General features: G+C 45.5%; 1 protein-coding gene across 2 annotated transcripts in view; it reads right to left on the bottom strand.

The window, feature by feature from the left end:
* Positions 1–20,846, bottom strand: part of PAPPA (pappalysin 1) — a 418,033-nt gene that overhangs the window by 79,629 nt on the left and 317,558 nt on the right. For both annotated transcript variants that reach the window (XR_013270192.1, XM_077467932.1), the window contains exons 10-11: positions 18,012–18,205; positions 1,215–1,313 (exon numbers count right to left, since the gene is read on the bottom strand). Coding sequence is in view for 1 of the 2 variants with exons in the window: in XM_077467932.1 (XP_077324058.1) it covers positions 1,215–1,313; positions 18,012–18,205 (293 nt within the window). In the remaining variant the exon portion in view is untranslated. The remainder of the gene's footprint in view (positions 1–1,214; positions 1,314–18,011; positions 18,206–20,846) is intronic.

The following is a 20,846-nucleotide window of genomic DNA, read 5'->3' as shown; positions in this document are numbered from 1 at the left end:
CCCATTATTGGTGTCAGTGGGAGGAATAGTGCCCCATCATTGGTGTCAGTGGGAGGAATAGTGCCCCATCATTGGTGTCAGTGGGAGGAATAGTGCCCCATCATTGGTGTCAGTGGGAGGAATAGTGCCCCATCATTGGTGTCAGTGGGAGGAATAGAGCTACATCATTGGTATCAGTGGGAGGAATAGTGCCCCATCATTGGTATCTGTGAAGGAATAGTGTCCCATCATTGGTATCTGTGAAGGAATAGTGTCCCATCATTGGTATCTGTGAAGGAATAGTGTCCCATCATTGGTATCTGTGAAGGAATAGTGTCCCATCATTGGTATCTGTGAAGGAATAGTGTCCCATCATTGGTATCTGTGAAGGAATAGTGTCCCATCATTGGTATCTGTGGGAGGAATTGTGTCCCATCATTGGTATTAGTGGGAGGACTAGAGCCCCATCATTGGTGTCAGTGGGAGGAATAGTGTCCCATCATTGGTGTCAGTGGGAGGAATAGTGTCCCATCATTGGTGTCAGTGGTAGGAATAGTGCCCATCATTGGTGTCAGTGGTAGGAATAGTGCCCATCATTGGTATCAGTGGGGGGAATAGTGACCCATCTTTGGTATCAGCGAAGGAATAGTGCCCCTGTCATTGGTGTCATTGGGAGAAATAGTAACCTATTTTTGTAACCTGAGTTGTCGTCTTCCATGATTAAGCCCCAAGGGCGGGACAAAAGTTGTGGTCTGGATGAATTGAGCTGAGGCTGCTTTTATCTGCTTTCCTTTGAGAACCACTCGGGCTGGGTGGGGTGTGTGACGGCCAGGCTATCTCTTACCATTTTTGTCAGTGGCAGGAATTATGCCCCACTGTTGGCATCAGTGGGTGGAATAGCACCTTGTATCAGTTGGAGGAATAGTGCCCGAGGGCCAGATAAAGGCAAGCATAGGGCCACATTCGGCCACCGAGCCACAGTTTGAAGACCTCTGATCTAGAGTACTACTATATGGTGATAACCAAGGACAAGGGAGATCTTCCAATGGTAGCACTTGCTCCGGTAACAACTATCTAAGAAGTAAAGGAAAATCTCCACCATAGGCCACAGATAGCAACACAAAAAAGTGGCAGGGGTTTTACCCAAATGCCTACTTAATCCAAAATTAAATCTAAAATGTGGATTTAGATCTACAGGATTTAAGTGTGTTAAATACTTCAATAACTCCACTTACCTTTAACCAGAAATTAATTTCATCCGATTTGGCCTTGCATGGATACCAAGCATACTGGGATACGGTTTTACTTAATTTCGACACCTTGGTTTGGCAAACCTGGAAAATAAGTGGATTACATAATTACTGATTCTCAAACTGATGAACTGAAATATCCATGATACATCTGGAATGTTAACATTCTTGTGAAGGCAGCTTTGACTTTTATTATGTCCCATAATACATCAATGCTGCTGGAAGCCACTTGTCTTAGTACAATAATCCCCCTAATGTTTGTAATAAGTGTAAAATGTTTATTTGTGGCCTTTTCGCAGAGAGCATGTAACATTTCCTAAGAAAATTCGACCAGAAGAGTTAAAGAACATTTGACCATTAGAGAAAGTAGCCTAACACTATAGCCTAAGAACATTTGACCAGAGGAGGAAATACTATGGGAGACATCTCTGCACTGTGTTCAAAGTGTATCAAGAGTCTTGTGCTCTCTATGGATGAACTGCAGGTTTCTCTGTTATTCAGGAGTTTAGCGAGCAGCTGAACTTAGTAATGAGTGTTCAGCTGAGCCAAACCTCCAGTGACTTACTACCACTGCTGTGACAGCATCCTGCTCAGGGCTTCTGGTTGACGGGGAGCCCACACCCACTATTGTCTCAGTAGGATCATTGCTTCACATTCTCTACAAACACTGTTCTAACTTACTGTAAGTGTCCACACCAACCACTCTAAATGCCCTAACTCTTTCTGTAGTATCTGCCCTAGCTTCTACCAGAGTCTTCTCCACAGTGTCTGTAGTGTCTTCTCTCACTGCGCTCCCCCTCCCTGTCTGTACTATGTCTGTACTATCTGTACTATGTTCTCTGGCAATGCTCCACTATCCATTCCATATGTGCTGCCACCCACACCATGTGTTTTGGAAGTTCACCATCTCCTCGTTTTCGGATTTCGTTTAGTTTTCTACCGAATTCGAAAAATCGGCCACATTCGAAAATATTTCAACCAAATTCAAAAATATTTCTACCGGATTCGAAATGATTTCAACATGATTCGACATTATTTCAACCACATTCGAAAATATTTTGTGACCTGAATTTAGAGCCATATATCTCGGGGTCACTTGGTGCTAGAAACTCCAAATTTGGATATGTTGTAGTGCTAGTACTATTGTGTTTGCATACCAAATTTGGGGTTTCTAGCTATAAGTGACCCCGAGATATGTGGCCCCAAAATCGGGTCGCAAAATGTCATTCTCTGCTCTAATAACATTTTGCGATCCGAATTTGGGGCCATATATCTCGGGGTCACTTATAGCTATAAACCCCAAATTTGGTATGCAAACACAATAATACTAGCACTACAACATATCCAAATTTGAAGTGTCTAGCACCAAGTGACCCCGAGATACATGGCCCTAAAGTCGGGTCACAAAATATTTTCGAATGCAGTTGAAATAATGTCGAATCATGTTGAAATCATTTCGAATGTGGTTGAAATCATTTCGAATCATGTCGAATTCATTCAAATTCATTCGTTATATTTCTTTCGTATTCGTTGTAATTTGTTATTTTTTTATTCGGACATTCGGATGCATCCGAATGTCCGAAAGATGCAAAATTCGGCCGAATTTCGATTTGTTACGAAACGAATTGCACAAGCCTACTGTCCACACTATGTTCTCTCGTAGCTCTCCCCCCAATGTCCACACTATATTCTCTGGTAGACTACCCCGCGCTGTCCACACTATGTTCTCTGGTAGCTCTCCCCCCACTGTCCACATTATATTCTCTGATTGGTCTCCCCTCACTGTCCACACTATGTTCTCTCGTAGCTCTCCCCCCAATGTCCACACTATATTCTCTGGTAGACTACCCCGCGCTGTCCACACTATGTTCTCTGGTAGCTCTACCCCAATGTCCACACTATATCAATATATATTCTCTGGTAGCTACCCCCACTCCACACTCCCCACACTTTGTTCTCTGATTGGTCTCCCCCCACTCTCCACACTGTTTTTTGGTTGCTCTCCCCCCACTGTCCACTCTATATTCTCTGGCAGCTCTTCCCCAATTGTCTACACTATGTTCTCTGGCAGCTCTATTCCAACTGTCCACACTATGTTCTCTGTCCCCTCCCCACCTATGCTATTTTCTCCAGCAGTCACCCCACCCCCCCACCCCCCACTGTCCACGCTATGTTCTCTGATAGCTCTCTCACCATTGTCCACGCTATGTTCTCTGATAGCTCTCTCACCATTGTCCACGCTATGTTCTCTGATAGCTCTCTTGCCATTGTCCACACTATGTTCTCTGACAGCACTCTCGGCCATTGTCCAGACTATGTTCCCTAACAGACTTATCCCCACTGTCCACACTAAACTCTCTGTCCCCCGCCACTCCCCACCTCTCTAACAATTTCTCCAGCAGTTGACCTCCCCCACCACTGTCCACACTATGTTCCCTAGCATCTCTCCTCACTGTTCACATTATACTCTCTGCAGTCCCCCCCCCCCCATCCCCAACTGTCTACACTATTTTCTGTGGCAGTCACTTACCCCCCTCCACTGTCCACATTATGTACTTGTACTCTGGCAACTCTCCCAACACTGCCCATACTATATTCTGTGGTTCTCTCCCCACTGCCCCTACTATATTATCTAGCAGCTTTTTCCTCACTGTCCAAACTATTTTTACTGGTTGACAACCCCCCGCTCCTCCCCCCACACTGTCCACACTATTTTACTTAGTAGAGCTCCCCCTACTGTCCACATTGTGTTCTCTGGCAGGTCACACCTAACTGTCCACAAAAAAAAGGCGTTTTCACTTTAATCGGATTGGGTGTTCAAAGTGAAGAACGTGGGTTTTCTTTACTCACTAAGTTTAGTGAACATTCCTCCATTACCAAATCAGACCCATCATTTCTGACTGAGCACAGTCATTGCATGACAATTCCAATGTTACAAAAATACTCCCCTCTCTTTCTATATACCCGCGAAACAAATTTCATTGTGTTTCTAAAGCTTGTCTTCCAAGTCTATTGAAATAGAAAATAAATTGCATCAATTTAACTCCACTTTTTATATTTTGCAAAAATGTATGGTACAAAATTTGACTACCGTAACTCTTTCCATCAAACATTAGTTTTTTTTTATCGTCTAAAGGAAAATCTAGAGAGAGCAAAACTATTTCAATACTTTGAATCTTCTCTAGTCCTTAGATCAAACCTCTGACCATTTCAGTCTCTGGTATTTGATGGTGGGATCAGTGGTTGGAAACTTTTAAAATTTGCATTAGCTCAATGTTTGGCCCCGCTAACATCAGTTTGGAACATTTAGAAAAGAGACAAATTATAGAATAACATTTTCACTTTGGGGCTAAAGGCTAACAAAAGCTTGGTCCATGAATGTAGGGCCATTGGACAAAGGCAGTCAATTTGCGGTGGCCACTGCATGTGAAGATGTTCAAAGCACAATCCATCTTTGCGGGGGGCTGGGAAGGGTGCACATTGGCATTTTTACTTTAGGTACAAGTTGATCTCGACCCACTGCTGGCAAGCATCACTTTAAATCTGGAGCATAGCCTACAGCAGTGATTCTCAAACAGGGTTTATATGGAACCATAGGGTTCCTCCACGGCTGCCAGGGGTTCATTGAGCTCTGGCTGATTAACCTCCCATTTGGTGATGTTTGCATGGTTCCAGGCTGACATCACTTAGCAAAGCCAGCAGTATTATTTTCAAAGCTATCTGTAAGGGTGGCATTCTGACAACCACTGTATAGGGTGAGATCTTCCTATTGACCACCAATATAAGCGACTTTCTTCTCGCTGATCACCAATGCAATGGGCATTCATTCCACTGATCACCAATGTAAGGAACATTCATTCCACTGATCACCAATGTAAGGAACATTCATTCCACTAATCACCAATGTAAGGAACATTCATTCCACTAATCACCAATGTAAGGAACATTCTTCCCACTGATCACCAATGTAAGGAACATTCTTCCCACTGATCACCAATGTAAGGAACATTCTTCCCACTGATCACCAATGTAAGGAACATTCTTCCCACTGATCACAAATGTAAGGGGCCTTGTTCTCACTGACCACCAATGTAAAGGACATTCTTTCCTCTGACCACCAATATAAGGGGCATTCTTCCCAATGACCACCAATGTAAGGGGTATTCTTCCCACTGGACCACCAATGTAAGAGGCATTCTTCCTTCTGACCACCAATGTAGGGGAAATTCTTCCAACTGACCACTAATGTTAGAAAAATTCCTCTCACTGACCAAAAAAAGGGCATTCTTCCCACTGATCACCAATGTAAGGGACATTCTTCTCACTGACCATCAATGTAAGGGAAATTCTTCCCATTGAGTTCTAATGTAAGGAGCATTCTTCTCATTGACCACAATAAGTAAGGGAGTGTTCTTCCCATTGATCACCAATGTAAAGGACATTCTTCCCACCGATCACCAATTTAAGGGACATTCTTCCCAATGACCACTCATTTAATGGGCATTCTTCCCACTGATCACCAACGTAAGGAGAATTCTTCCCATTGGCCACCAATGTGGGGGACCTCCTTTTCAATGACCACCAATGCAGGGGCATTCTTTCCACTGAAAACCAACGTGAGGGGCATTCATGAGTACCATGAGACCTAGTCTGGAAAGACTTTTTAATGTGAATATATGGAGGACGTTCCCCATTACCATTACTCTTTCTGTGATTTACAAAAGAAAAATATTACCATTTTGTTCATTCAGCTAACCTTAAACATGTGAACTATATTGGATGTTTTTAGCATTAACATTTTCAAAGAACAAGGCAAGACTCAAACATCCTTTGGCAACGTTCGTGACTAGCACAATTTCCTGCTATTAGACTTTTCACTACTTTTTTTTTCTGTCAGAATCTGCCCTTTAATATGTGTCCCAAGTGAGGCTTATTAAGGAATTTTACAAGCCTGCATATCCTGGTTTTCCCTTTATTTCTTGTCACTGTACTACGGCCCGGAATACAGAAAAGCTTCGCCCCTATTTATGCATGGATGACGGCTCATCCATAAGACAGCAAGATTTTCCTTTTCATTCTCACTTCATTAAAGGGTTGTTGCTACAACACAACAAACCCAACAACTAACCTGCAGATCACAAAACACTCGAGATTCCTTTGGTTAGTTGTTGGTTGGGGATTCGTGAATGGGGACCGAAGGGAAAATTTAAATAGAAGGTCTCAATTTTTCGGCAGAATATCAGTGGTAGAGCATTGTATTGCGAGAGCCATTGATAATTCCAGTTTTAAAGGGAAACCTTTCATTAGCTAACAAGTTAATAAAGATGCAAATGTTTTATTGGAATGCTTGGATCTTTGAAATGGTTGTAAACCGCTGAATTGAAAAATTAACAAAGCACTTCCTTCTATATTGTACACTTAAATTGTAATTTCTGTCTGCGGTCTCTTTCCTCTACTATCTGGATGAGTCACTTTTGACACGTATGCCAAATCCAAGAGATCCGGGGGGATGGGGGGGAAAGGAGCTCCAGCACACAAAAAAAGTAGGAAGGCTGGTGCCATGGAAGTCAGCTAAAACATTGTTTCATTATTGCATGTGAACAACAGTCAAAAAGAAAGCCAACAAGTTTTTTGTTCATCAGGCCTTGCGTAACAACTAAGGCCTGAAGGCCAAAACATGTTGGATTTCTTTTTGACTGCTGTTCAAATATAATAATATAGTACAAATGTGCTATACAATTGTGAAAAAAAAGTGAAAATAAATGTGCATTCTCATGGAAACATGCACAGCTGAGGTTGTCAATCACAGCCTGTTGCTGGAGCTGGAACAAGTGCAATGCCTAGTGAGCCTCAAAACCACAGCCTGCGAAGTCTCTGTAAGCCTCCATATAGTCCATGCAAAAAAGGAGAAATGCTGGTGCCATGGAAGTCGGCTAAAACATTGTTTCATTATTGCATGTGAACAACAGTCAAAAAGAAATCCAACGCGTTTCGTCCATCAGGCCTTGAACCACGACTAGGTCCTGAAGCCTGAAACACATTGGATTCCTTTTTGACTGCTGTTCAAATATAATAATATAGTACAAATGTGTTATACAAATATATTATACAATTATAAAGTGCAAATGTGCATTTTCATGGAAACATGCACAGCTGAGGTCGTCAATCAAAGCCTGTTGCTGGAGCTGGAACAAGTGCATTCGAGCTACTACTTCCTGTGCAATTCCGGATGAGCCTCAAAATCACAGCCTGTAAAGTCTCTGTAAGCCTCCATATAGTCCATGCAAAAAAAGGAGAAAGGCTGGTGCCATGGAAGTCAGCTAAAACATTGTTTCATTATTGCATGTGAACAACAGTCAAAAAGAAACCTAACGCGTTTCGACCATCAGGCCTTGAGCCATGACTAAGGCCTGAAGGCTGAAATGCATTTGTTTTCTATCATTGCCCTATCATTGGGATCAGTGAGAGAAATTTGCCCCATCATTGGTATCAGTGGGAGGAATAGTGCCCCATCATTGGTATCAGTGAGTAGAATAGTGCCCCATCATTGGATTCAGAGGGAAGAATAGTGCCTCAAATCAGTGGGAGGGACATTGCCTCAAGGGCCAAATAAAGGCAAGCAAAGGGCCACATCTGGCCACCAGGCTGCCGTCTGGAACCACTGTTTTAATGGAAAATAAAACAGACTGTAATAAATAAATATATAAAACAAAGTGTCAATACACAAATAATGAACAAGTATCAAATCAAAAGATAAAAAAAAAAAAAAAAAATACAAAGAACACTTTGAAAAAAATGGAAGTACTCTAAATAAATTGCTCTCCAAAAATAAAATCAGAAATTAAAAAAAAAAAAAAAAAAAATTAAAAAGATTTTTTTTTTCTAACAGTCTTCCTCCAAGCAGCTTCCTTTAACAAAATGTGTAGTTTTTTTTTTTTCACTTTCTTTATTTATACCACACAGGACATAAAGGGGGACTGTGATCATGAGAAACAAAATAGACAGCATGTCTTACAGAATTATAACTTATATCCAATGCAACATGTTCTATTGTTTTCTTAACATTTTGCAGATTGAACATAATTATTCTACCTTCACTTGTATCCTTCAATATATATATATATATATATATATATATATATATATATATATATATATATATATATATATATATATATATATATATATATATATATATATCTCTTATCCGCTCTGCTTATCTATCGCTTTTCATCCCTCCGTGTTTTAATTCTTATCTTCCCCTACTATAGGTCCAGATATATCTTGGGCCTCCCTTCCATTTTATCTTTTTATACCCATTAACCCAACTCATAATCTATACCCATAAATAAAATAAAAAACAAAAAAAGCAAAAACAAATGTGGAGTTTTTTGATACAGCAAAAGTTAGCAGTAAAATCAGTTTTGACATCATCACTCGGTTCATCCCTACTCAAAAGCACTGCCGAGATAATGTTCTCCAAAAGGTCAACATTTTGATATAAAGCAAGCTATTTCAGAGTTCTTTGCCCCAACCTTTATACTACTAGGACTGCAGCTAACCCCCCCTTTCCATGGCCTCTGCTCCACCATTTCCCCCCACATCTGCCTCTCCCACATGGCATGGCCACCACGTTCCCCTGGCTTTTGGCTAGGGATGAGCTTCGTGTTCGAGTCGAACGCATGTTCGACTCGAACATCGGTCGTTCGTGCGTTCGCCGAATTCCGAACGTTTGGGCCGTTCGCGGCAAAATTCGTGTGGCCCACAATGCACTGCGATGGCGCAATGCATTGCTGTCTCACGATTGGCCAAGCATGCACTGTGACCCCGCATGCTTGGCCAATCGCAGCGCCAGCAGCGAGGAGAGCCATGGTTGGCCACAGGCATCCTGCCTGTGGCCAATCATAGCTCAGGCTGTGTAGTGCACGCCCCACACTATATAAGGCCGCCATTAAGGCAGCCTCGTGCAGTGTGTTGGCGTCTGAAGCAGTGGGTGTTCTGTGTACCTTCAACACAGTTACACACCAATCGTTTTTGGCTGATTTACTATCTTGCTCTTGTGTAGTGGTTACTGTCTGTGTCCTGACCGCAGTATACACCACTATATTCACCTCACCTATATAGCTAGTGATCTAGCTTTAATAATAGAGCTTGCAGTCAGTAGTGTTAGTGCGTGCTGTCTGCGTGCTCTGTACCCAGTACATACCACTATATACACCTACATAGCTGTTCTCTATTTGAGCCCGATTGTCATCTGCAGGAGTTATTGGAAGTTGTGTGTGCTTCCAGCACAGCACAGTATACATCTGTATATACCCCTTTAACTCTGCTGTTTTCTGGTTATTGTCTGCGTGCCCTGACCGCAGTATACACCGTGATATTCACCTCACCTATATAGCTAGTGGTCCATCTTTAACAATAGAGCTTGCAGTCAGTAGTGTCACTCAGGAGATAGTGCGTGCTGTGTGCGTGCTCTGTACCCAGTACATACCGCTATAATCCACCTACATAGCTGTTCTCTATTTGGGCCCGATTGTCATCTGCAGGAGTTATTGGAAGTTGTGTGTGCTTCCAGCACAGCACAGTATACATCTGTATATACCCCTTTAACTCTGCTGTTCTATAAAAAAGGCATCTGCAGGAGTTAGTGGGTGTTGTGTGCCTCCAGCACAATATAAACTACCCAACTACTGTTTTACCCAACTCCCTTCAGGCCATTACCATGTCTGGAAGGCCAGCAAGGAGAGGCAGACAGGCGCGAGCCGATAAAAGAGGGCAAGCAGGCTCTGTGTCTAGAGACAACAGTGCTGGTCGTGGACGCGGTGCATTGTCATCAGCACGTGGACATGGGACATGCTTGTCCTTCTTTTCTGCAGCTGGACATGTTGAACCGCAACATGCCAACGACTTGGTAGAGTGGATGACCAAGCCCTCTTCATCCTCCTCATCCTCTCTCACCCAGTCTCAGGGTAGTAGAAAAGCAGCTGCCAACACATCGTCGTCCCTCCTCTCAATGTCATCATCAGTGACTCCTTCCCTAGACCCACCACGTCCTCCTGAGGAGTCTCCTGAACTCTTTGAGCACAGTGTTGGGTACATGCTCCAGGAGGATGCCCAGTGTTTGGTGGGCTCTGATGATGACACTCAGCTAGAGGAAGGCAGTAGCGTGAGCGCAGAGAGAGAGGATGCTCAAGAAGCACAGCAATCTGGCAGTCATGTTCCACAAGCTGCAGCATACTGCCAGGTTTGCTACAGCGATGAAGAGGGAGGGGATGATGAGGGCACTGACTCCACGTGGGTGCCTGGAAGGAGGGAGGAGGAGGAGGAGGAGGCACATGTCCAACGAGGCAGGATGCCCTCCGGGGGCCAGCTTAGGGGCAGCACACCAACTGAATCACACCGCAGAGCTCCGCCTGCGCAGAGCGCTTCCTCTGCGCGTTATTCTAAAAGTTCTTTGGTGTGGGCCTTTTTCGAGACGAGTGCATCAGATCGCACCGCTGCTATTTGCAACATATGTCTCAAGCGTATCTCACGTGGCCAAAACATCAGCCGCTTGGGCACCACATGCTTGACCAGACATATGTTGACCTGCCATGCAGCTCATTGGCAAGCATACCTCAAAGACCCACACCAAAGAACAAAGCGGACCTCTCCTTGCTCCTCATCAGCTGGCATCTCCAACCCCACTAGACCTTCAGTCCTCTCTGAAACCTGCTCTGAGAGGAATGAAGGTGTAGAATTAGGTGTGTCACAGCCAAGTGCTTCCGGGAACTCTGCTAGTGGTACATCCACGTCCGATTATAGCAGGCAAATGTCCCTGCCCCAGCTGCTGGACCGGCGGAAGAAATTTACTCCCAGCCATCCACATGCCCAGCGGTTGAATGCTAGCTTGGCTAAATTGCTAGCACTTCAACTGCTGCCTTTTCAGTTGGTAGACTCGGCCCCCTTCCGTGAGTTTGTACAATGTGCGGTTCCTCAGTGGCAGGTCCCCAAACGCCACTTTTTCTCACGGAAGGCGATTCCAGCTCTCTACCGGCATGTGGAAGGCAATGTCCTTGCCTCGCTGGACAGGGCGGTCAGCGGTAAGGTGCATATTACCGCTGACTCATGGTCCATCAGGCATGGACAGGGACGTTACCTGTCTTTCACGGCCCATTGGGTCACTCTTCTGGCTGCTGGGAAGGATGCAGGACAAGGTGCAGTAGTGTTGGAGGTTGTTCCGCCACCACGCCTCCAAAATGCTACTATTGGTTGTGACACACCTCTCTCCTCCACCCCCTCCTCTTCGTCTTCCTCCATGGCCTCTTCCAGTGCACTGTCCTCAGAACCAGCGGTGCTCCGTAGGCGTTGCAGGGGCTACGCAAGTACGCAGGCAAAACGATGCCATGCCGTGCTTGCGCTGGTTTGTTTGGGGGACAGGAGCCACACTGGGGCGGATGTTTTGTCAGCTCTGCAGGGGCAGGCCGAGAGGTGGTTGACGCCACGCCAGCTTAAGCCAGGAATGGTGGTTTGCGACAATGGCACCAACCTCCTCTCCGCCCTCCGACAGGGACAACTGACCCATGTGCCCTGTGTAGCTCACGTCCTTAACCTGGTGGTGCAGCGGTTCTTGGGCAGGTACCCCGGCTTACAGGATGTCCTGAAACAGGCCAGGAGAGTCTGTGTGCATTTCCGCCGATCATTTAATGCCTGTGCTCGGCTGGCTGAGCTCCAAAAGGAGTTGAACCTGCCCAAGAACCGCCTTATATGTGACATGCCCACCAGATGGAACTCAACATTGGCCATGCTGCAGCGGCTGCACATGCAGCAGAGGGCCATCAATGAGTACCTGTGCGACTACGGCACCAGGACAGGGTCAGGGGAGCTTGGTTTTTTCTCACCACGCCAGTGGGGCATGATCAGGGATGCATGCACTGTCCTGTCTCCGTTTGAGGAGGCCACAAGGATGGTGAGCAGTGACAGTGCATGCATCAGTGACACTGTACCTCTTGTCCACCTCTTGGAGCATACGCTGCGCGGAATAATGGACAGGGCACTTGAGGCAGAACAGAGGCAGGAAGAGGAGGACTTCCTTGCCTCTCAAGGCCCCCTTTATCCAGACAGTGTTCCTGCTGTGCCACCCATCACACAGGAAGAGGGTGAGGAGGAGGAAGAGGAGGAGGAGGATGATTGTGTCAGCATGGAGGTGGAGGCTGGCACTCAGCATCAGCAGCAGCAGCAGCAGCAGCAGCAGCAGTCTTATAGGGATGATTTACAGTCCCAAGAAACACATGGACTTGTACGTGGCTGGGAGGAGGTAGCTGCGGATCATGTTGTCCTTAGTGACCCAGAGGACTCCGGACCGAATGCCTCAGCTAACCTACGCTGCATGGCCTCCCTGATCCTGCAAAGCCTGCGGAAGGATCCTCGTATTCTTCGGATCAAGGAGAGGGACCATTACTGGCTGGCCACTCTCCTTGATCCACGGTACAAGGGTAAGGTTGCCGACCTTATCTTGCCATCGCAGAGGGAGCAGAGGATGAGACATCTCCGGGAGGCCTTGCAGAAAGCTCTGTGCAACGCGTTCCCAGAGACTGGGAGGTCACAAACTCCTGGTCCTGGACAACGTGTTGCTGAGGCATCAGTCAGAAGGAGCGGTGGAGAAGGTGGCCGTCTGACTGATGCTTTCAGACAATTTTTTAGTCCGCAGCCCCAAGGTATGATTGGTTCCAGCACCCATCGCCAGCGTCTAATTTACATGGTGCAGGAATACCTAGGGGCAAGGTCAGACTTGGACAGCTTTCCCACTGAAAATCCTCTGGCTTACTGGGTCTTGAGGATGGATCACTGGCCAGAGCTTGCACAGTATGCAATTGAGCTACTGGCCTGTCCTGCATCCAGCGTTCTTTCGGAACGCACCTTCAGTGCTGCTGGTGGCTTCGTTACCGATCACAGGGTGCGCCTGTCCACCGAATCAGTTGATCGACTGACCTTCATCAAGATGAATCAGTCTTGGATCACCCACAGCTACCAAGCACCTGAAGCTGATGTAACCGAATAATTTTTTTTGAAATACCACATCCCTTCAAGACTGCCTATGCTGATGCTGAGTGACTGTCCTGTTATGTTGATTGTCTATCCTCTTCCTCCTCCGCTGATATGTTGGAAGAACATTTTTGGTTCTGGGTGATGCCAGCAGCCCAATTTTTCTGCCCCTGTTTAACAGGGGCGTTTAAGTACAATTTTTGATGCAATGCTTTGCAGCAGGGCTAATTCCTGCAATAAAACTACAGTATATGGCAGAGGTTGCAGTGTGATGGCACCAGTGCCTAAGGCCCAATTTTTCTGCCCCTGTTTAACAGGGGCGTTTAAGTACAATTTTTGATGCAATGCTTTGCAGCAGGGCTAATTTCTGCAATAAAACTAGAGTATATGGCAGAGGTTGCAGTGTGATGGCACCAGTGCCTAAGGCCCAATTTTTCTGCCCCTGTTTAACAGGGGCGTTTAAGTACAATTTTTGATGCAATGCTTTGCAGCAGGGCTAATTCCTGCAATAAAACTAGAGTATATGGCAGAGGTTGCAGTGTGATGGCACCAGTGCCTAAGGCCCAATTTTTCTGCCCCTGTTTAACAGGGGCGTTTAAGTACAATTTTTGATGCAATGCTTTGCAGCAGGGCTAATTCCTGCAATAAAACTAGAGTATATGGCAGAGGTTGCAGTGTGATGGCACCAGTGCCTAAGGCCCAATTTTTCTGCCCCTGTTTAACAGGGACATGTAATTACAATTCTTGATATAATATTTCACAGGAGGGCCCCTTCCTGTGCCCACCCAGAGTAACGGTGAGGACTTATAGTGTGGTGGCACCAGCACCACAACCACCAAAGGTAATTACAATTCTTGATATAATCGTTCACAGCAGGGCGCTCCAGCGCCCACCAAGAGTCACTTTGAGGGCTTACAATGTTGTGGCAAAACCAACACCTTGTTCCGCCATTTCTGCAGAGCATATAGGGCAGGCCCCTACTTTCAAACATCCAATTTACAAACATCTCCTACTTGCAAACGGAAGGAGACAACAGCAAGTGAGATGAAAAAAGATGGACGACAAAACTAATTATACAGGGGTGATAACCCTTCCCTATGTTTTCCAAAAAGCTTAAAAATAGTTTTTTTGACTGGAGCTACACTTTAAAAATGTACCAGTTGAAAATTACAAACAGATTCAACTTAACACAACAAACCTACACAGTCCCTGTCTTGTTTGCACCACCTGTATACTGCTGTTCTGAGTATATAGGGCCTGGGGGCCACACACATTTCCTTTTTTTAATATGGGTACGGGGTTCCCCTTAATATGCGTACAAGACCCAAATAGGCTGGTAATGGGCAGGGAGGGCTACCCATGCCATTTTTCTCAATGATTTTCAACCATATTGCAGGAACCAGATATAACATTAAAACCGCAAGCAGTTTTAAATGGTGTTATTTCCGTTTAATGTCATTTTGTGCAGGGACTGTTCTAAACACGGGAAACACGTGGCACTTCACAGGCATACTACAGACACCCCCCAGGCACCATATTTAAAGGAATATTTCATTTTTTTTTTCACTTTAATCGTCATTAAAATCAGTGTTCCCGCCAAAACGGCCGCTTTTAAAACTTTTTATTGCATTGACCCATGTCCCCTGAGGCAGGAGTCAGGTCCCCAAACCCTTTTTAGGACAGTATCTTGCATATCAGCCGTTAAAATTAGCACTTTCCATTTCGAACGTTCGAGTCCCATAGACTTCAATGGGGTTCTAACGTTCGTTACGAACGCGGGGTCCGTTCGAAAGTTCTGGTGCGAACCGAACCGGGGGGTGTTCGGCTCATCCCTACTCTTGGCCACCAGTCTCCTGTGGTTTGGCCTTCAAGTCCTCAACTGTGTCATCTCACCCTGCCATGCTCTTAGCTTGCATCCTCTCTTCCTGTCCTCATCGGCAAGCACATATTTCAGATGACTTAGGAAACCCTCTACAAGTTCCTCTTACTCTGTTTTTCAATTTAGATTCTGCTAGTGATGGTAAAATATTTCCGCCTGGCCAGACTTCAGTAAATTATCACTTTGATGGCTAAACTTCAGTCCATGATAAATTAACCCAAAAAAAAAATGATCAAAAGGAAGCAGAATTTTGTCAAAGTCCGGTGAAATGAAAATGCTTTTTTTCTTTTCTTTTAAGCTTCCTAAATATGTCCTATGATATGAAAACTGAATCCAGGAGATGGACTTTTGCCCGAAAATCAAAGACAGGAACTTTTTTTTTTATTAGAATGTAAGAAAAGAACTACCAGGAATGAGGAATCAACACTATATATATATATTTTCTGTATATCCCTATTGCCTAACCTGTGGTAGGGTGCCCACATGTTCTGGATAGCCCGGGATTGTTTCCGCAATTTGCATTTGTGTCCCGTGTCCTGGGCACCTTTATTCCAGGACAATACAGTGTCCCGGAATGAAATGAGGACACATAGCCACCCTAATAGAAGATTGCCAAACTGGTTGGTTGCTAGGGCCGCCCCACCTGGAGTCTAGCAACCAGAGATGTCACATTCGCTGAGTCTCAGAGCGAGGCAGAGAGGAGCAAGGCCTTTACCCAGTGCTGCCCTGCGCTCCAAGTCTACCCACCTCCTCCCCTTCTCTGGTCGCGGCAGCAGCACCCAGAGAGAGCAGCCAGAGCATCTTCCCTGTGTTCCTCCAGTCTTCAGTGACCTCGGCAGGCGGCGGCATTCTGCAGTGCTGGCCGTCCATTCCGACTCCCGCAAGGCATTGCCCGACTTCTCCTCCTCCCGCCCGTGGCCCTAGCCACCCGACTATCTGAGCCCCCCCCCCCCCCCCAAGCCTGGACCAGAGAATAAAGACCGGCGCTCAACCACTCACCACACCAGACCAGCCCAGATTAAAAAGGTGAGCAGATGGCACCTGATTGGATCAGGTCAGGTGACAAGTCGGGCACTGGGGCTGGGGACAGTACAGTAATAAATGAGGGGTTTAGACTATGGCCAGTGGGAGTAGAAAAAGCCCCATCATTGGTTTTATTGAGTAGAAATGGCACATCATCATTGGTGTCTGTGGGAGGTAGAGTGCCCCACCACTGGTGTCAAGGGGAGGGATGATGCCCTAACATTATTGTCAGTTGTGAAACGAATTGTGCCCCTAGGGCTGGAGAGAGGCAAGGCAGAAGGCCACATCCAGCCCAAAGGCCGCAGTTTGGAGACCACTGGCTTAGTGTAAAAGATCTGGGGGCAACCGAGTACCAGTGAGCCCGCTTGCCTTATGGGAATTGAAGAAAAACACAGAGCCAGTTATAGTGCCTGACCACCAACGCTAAGAGTAAGCGTGACACCCACCAACCTCTAGCACCCATTAGAGTCCTCATATAAATGCATTTACTGATATAGACCTATGACTCATTGAATCCATTGGATACCAAATATGCAATGTAATAGTGGAATGGAGATTTTGTCTACATGTTTTCTGGAGCACAATAAGGACTACTTTTTTCATGACTGTAATCTGTACTGGAGTATGGTCGCTAAAAAATCCCGCAAAGGGCGAGCGCAGGGGCACAAAAAAAGAACCCAGTTCACCCAGGTCAACAATCCCTTCCCCTATTTTTTCAAGCAATATATTGAAGAGCTTAAAGATGGGTGGCACCTGGAGTTGAGCTACATCGTTCTATGGGTTAAAAAAACACCATCTAGTTCAGGCTTTCTCAACCTTTTAACCCTAGAGGAACCCCAAAAATAATTCTCATGTCTCAAGGAACCCTTACTAAAACCAAATCATCAGGTCTCAATAGCTCCTTATATTGGTGGTCAATAGGAAGAATGTCCTCCTTAAAGCGGTTGTAAACCTGCTGAATTTTTTTATTTTTTTACTCACCTGCAAAGGAAAAGGCATAATGAGCTAGTATGCACTGCATACTAGCTCATTATGAAATACTTACCTTAGAACGAGGCCCCATCCACGCCGAGGGAGCTGACATGTTCCCTCTGCATTTCTTCTGGGTATCACTGCTCCGGCGCTGTGAGTGGCCGAAGCCGCGATATCGTCACTCCCGCGCACCTGCGCAGGAGATTTATTCCCGGCAGGGTGCGGCGTCTGCCAGGCTTCCAGCCCAGAATCCCCTGTGCGCATGCGCCGCTGCAGTCAGCGGCGAATTGCGAGGGGAATATCTCCTAAACCATACAGGTTTAGGAGATTTTTTTTTTACCTACGGCTAAGCCTTATTATAGGCTTTCCTATAGGTAAAAGTAAAAAAAAACTGACTTTACAACCACTTTAAAGTGGTGTTCAGATTGCCACCCTTAAAGACAGCTAAAAAGATATTTGGTGTCATGCTGTTGGCTTTGCTAAGCAGTGCTGAACCTTGAACTCTGTAGGCATCATCAAATAGGTGGTTCATCAGCCACAGCTCAAGGAACTCCTAGCAACCTTTAGAGGAACCCCAGGGTTCCACGGAAATCTGGTTGAGAATGCCTGATCTAGTTCAACCAATAGAAATCCAATCCATATACAGAACCCTCGAGGTTGATCCAGAGGAAGACAAAACAAAACCCCTACAAAGTATGGTCCAATTATGCTCTAGTGGGGAAAAAATAAATTCTTGATAGTCCCACAAGGGCAATCAGATATTTTAATCAAATGGTGAGAGCATCCTAGAAATACAAAGTACCATGCAAATTCAGTATTATGTTCTTAGGTCAATGAAACAAGTATCATCAAGAACAGTACAAGAACATCCTATATATTCCTACCTGGGTGGCTGCAGGCTGGCCACTGACTACCCATCCTGGGCAATCTTCATCATGATGTGAAACTGTAACATTTGAAGCCCACTGGTCCACAAAGCCATTCGGAGTGTAGACCCCGCAGTCTTTAATGCTGGTCATCCTCTCGAATTCTTCACAGACTCCATCGCCATCGTGGTAATAGCACCTGCTGGGTTCATCTGAAAAGACAAAACAAATCTGCTGATTTCCTTAAAATAACACAAACTTTCTAACATTCCTTAAAATGTTCACCTAGTTCAGCGCCTAGAGGCGATTCAGTTCGCATTGTGCGCTATATAAGTATTTCATTCATTCATTCATTCATTCACATTTACCGTTGCACCTGGGAAAAATATAAAGACTCGGAGGCATCTACATTAAATAATCTTTACAATCTATATGATCAACAAATTAATTGAACATGTCAAGCATGAAAAAATTGAACACCTTCGAAAATATAATTGCATTGTACCCCCAGTACTAACACCCTGTTACTACATTTCTTTTATTTGAAGGGACATTGTAAGTTGCATAACTAGGAAAGTTTCCAGTAATCACCAATATAAGGAGCATTCTTCCCAATTTTTCTTTATTAAAAGTCTTGCAATCAATAAGCATAAAATCACTATATATAAATATACATAAATGAAAACGGCAAATCTGCTCTAAAAAAAAAAGGCTTTACAGCAAAAACATAAATCCTATTACGACTCACACCACTACACCAGACATCAAACTTGTGAGGTTAAGAAACAATCCCGCACCCATTATGCATGCAGCCCTTCTTCAAAAAGAAGATACTAAACCAACAAAAGCTAAATGTCATGGTTATGCAATAGAGTTCGTCTGCTTACCTGTCTGCATGTGTTCATTTCTAGAGACCAGCTGAGCCTCACCTGACTGCTTTTATAATCCATCCTCTGGCATGGCTCTACCCTAGCTCCTATCAGACAACTCTATATTAACCTGTGCACTGCTAGCCTATCCTGCTGATCAACCTTTGTGTGTTAGCTTCCTGTTTCCTGCCGTGTGCTCTGCTACTGGTTTCTGTTACCAACTTTGGCGTGTCTTGACTATCCCTGTTTGCCTGTGATCCTGACCTTTTGGCATGTACCCGACTATTCTTGTCTGCTTGTGGCCCTGACCTTGGCTTTGTCCCTCACCATCCCTATCCTCCTGTTGCCTACTGTGGGTGTGAGCTGGCCCTGGGGGTCGCGACCTGGAGCCAGTTGCAGCCAAGTCCATCCTCACCACCAGAGGCGCTGATGAACACCTGCTGTCTCTTAGACTCCGCGCCCCAGGGAATCTTACGCTCTAACCCCAGTGGGATCTGTCCCCTGTCTGTAGCAGTCAGCCGTAGGGTCCACAACCTTGCGGTGCACCCCTAAACCCTAGGTGACCTGTCACTAAAGGAGTGAAAGAAACAGAAAAAGAAAAGAGCTCCTCACCCAGAGATGGGCACCAAAGGCAGGTCTGATATTCCTCTACGCCCTTATCCAGACTGCCCGAGGCTCCCTGCCCTTCTCAAGACCCCAAATTTTCACAACCTCACCCAGAATATCGTGCACCACCACCTCAACAGAGAGGACTTTCTTCCGCAGGGTAATCTGGCACCGTGCATTCCATGTGAAGTAACGGACAACTATACTAACTAAAAACAGTGTATCCAAATCAAAATCCCAGTGAGTCGGGAATGCCCCATACACCCACTCCGCATAACTCATGCGATAGAAAAAGGGGATGCCTAGAGCCCTCCCCACCCTTTTATACACCTCTATGTTAAAGGGACACTGGAGCAAAAAGTGGTCCATAGACTCCACTTTACCAACACACTCCGTTCTAGGACAATCCCGATCATCCACAGGGCGATGCTTTAAGTTCCCTCTCACATAGAGCCTTCCATGGAAAACGAGCCAGGCTTGATCCCTAAACTTTAAGGGAATTCTTTCTAAATTGATTAAACACAACCCTTCCCTCATTACAGAGCCTGGGCAATACCTTAAGGCCAGTAACACACTGAAAGCAGAGCCCAAAATCCTCTTCTCCAGAAGCTTCCTGGGGAGCGACTTGATATCCTCCACTGTCACCTGCCACTGCCGAAGTATTTTCAGACACGTGGGGCAACATAAGCTGGGAGCTTGCCATGTCGGACTCTCAGACTTTTCACTGGCCCGTCATCTTCCCAGCATCGCAGAAAAGGCCTAAAACAAGATTGAAAAATACCCACCCATCCCGGCGGGTTCTCTGCTAGCATGTTACCAAGATTGTTCTTTAAAAACAGCAGAGAAAAGAAAACAATTGGGTTGACCATTCCTAGGCCACCCTCCCGCCTAGACAGGTAAGTTACATTGCGTTTGATCAGGTTCAGCCTACTTCCCCATAACAGTTGGAAAAAACAGCTGTACACCCTTGTATAGAGAGATACTGGCAAGATACAGACGAAGCTGACATATAAAAAAATTGGGACCAGGTAAGTTTTGATCAAGTCAACCCTCTCCCTCAATGAAAGCTTCCATTTCTTCCAGCTTGCTACTTTGGCATTGGCACACACCAACCTGCTTTCCCAATTTTGATGACCATAGTCACCAGGACCAAATTTGATGCCCAACACTTTAATTTCCTGCTGGGGCTCTGGGAAGGCATCCGGAAGTTCGAAGCTTTCACCCTCCTCGCTCATCCAGAAAACTTCACTCTTTTCATGGTTGACTTTAGAACCAGAAGCCTCCATGTACTGCTCTATCATAGAGACCACCTCCTGCGCCCCCTCCGTTCCAGAGACAATAACCGACACATCATCGGCATAGGCCACGACCTTCAAAG

Source organism: Lithobates pipiens, unplaced genomic scaffold, assembly GCF_037356315.1.
Source record: "Lithobates pipiens isolate NorthernLeopardFrog02 unplaced genomic scaffold, aLitPip1_a1.2 Scaffold_1, whole genome shotgun sequence".
Taxonomy (NCBI): Eukaryota; Metazoa; Chordata; class Amphibia; order Anura; family Ranidae; genus Lithobates; species Lithobates pipiens.
The sequence above is the reverse complement of the archived record's forward strand: the minus strand, read 5'-3'. Positions and strand labels throughout refer to the sequence as shown.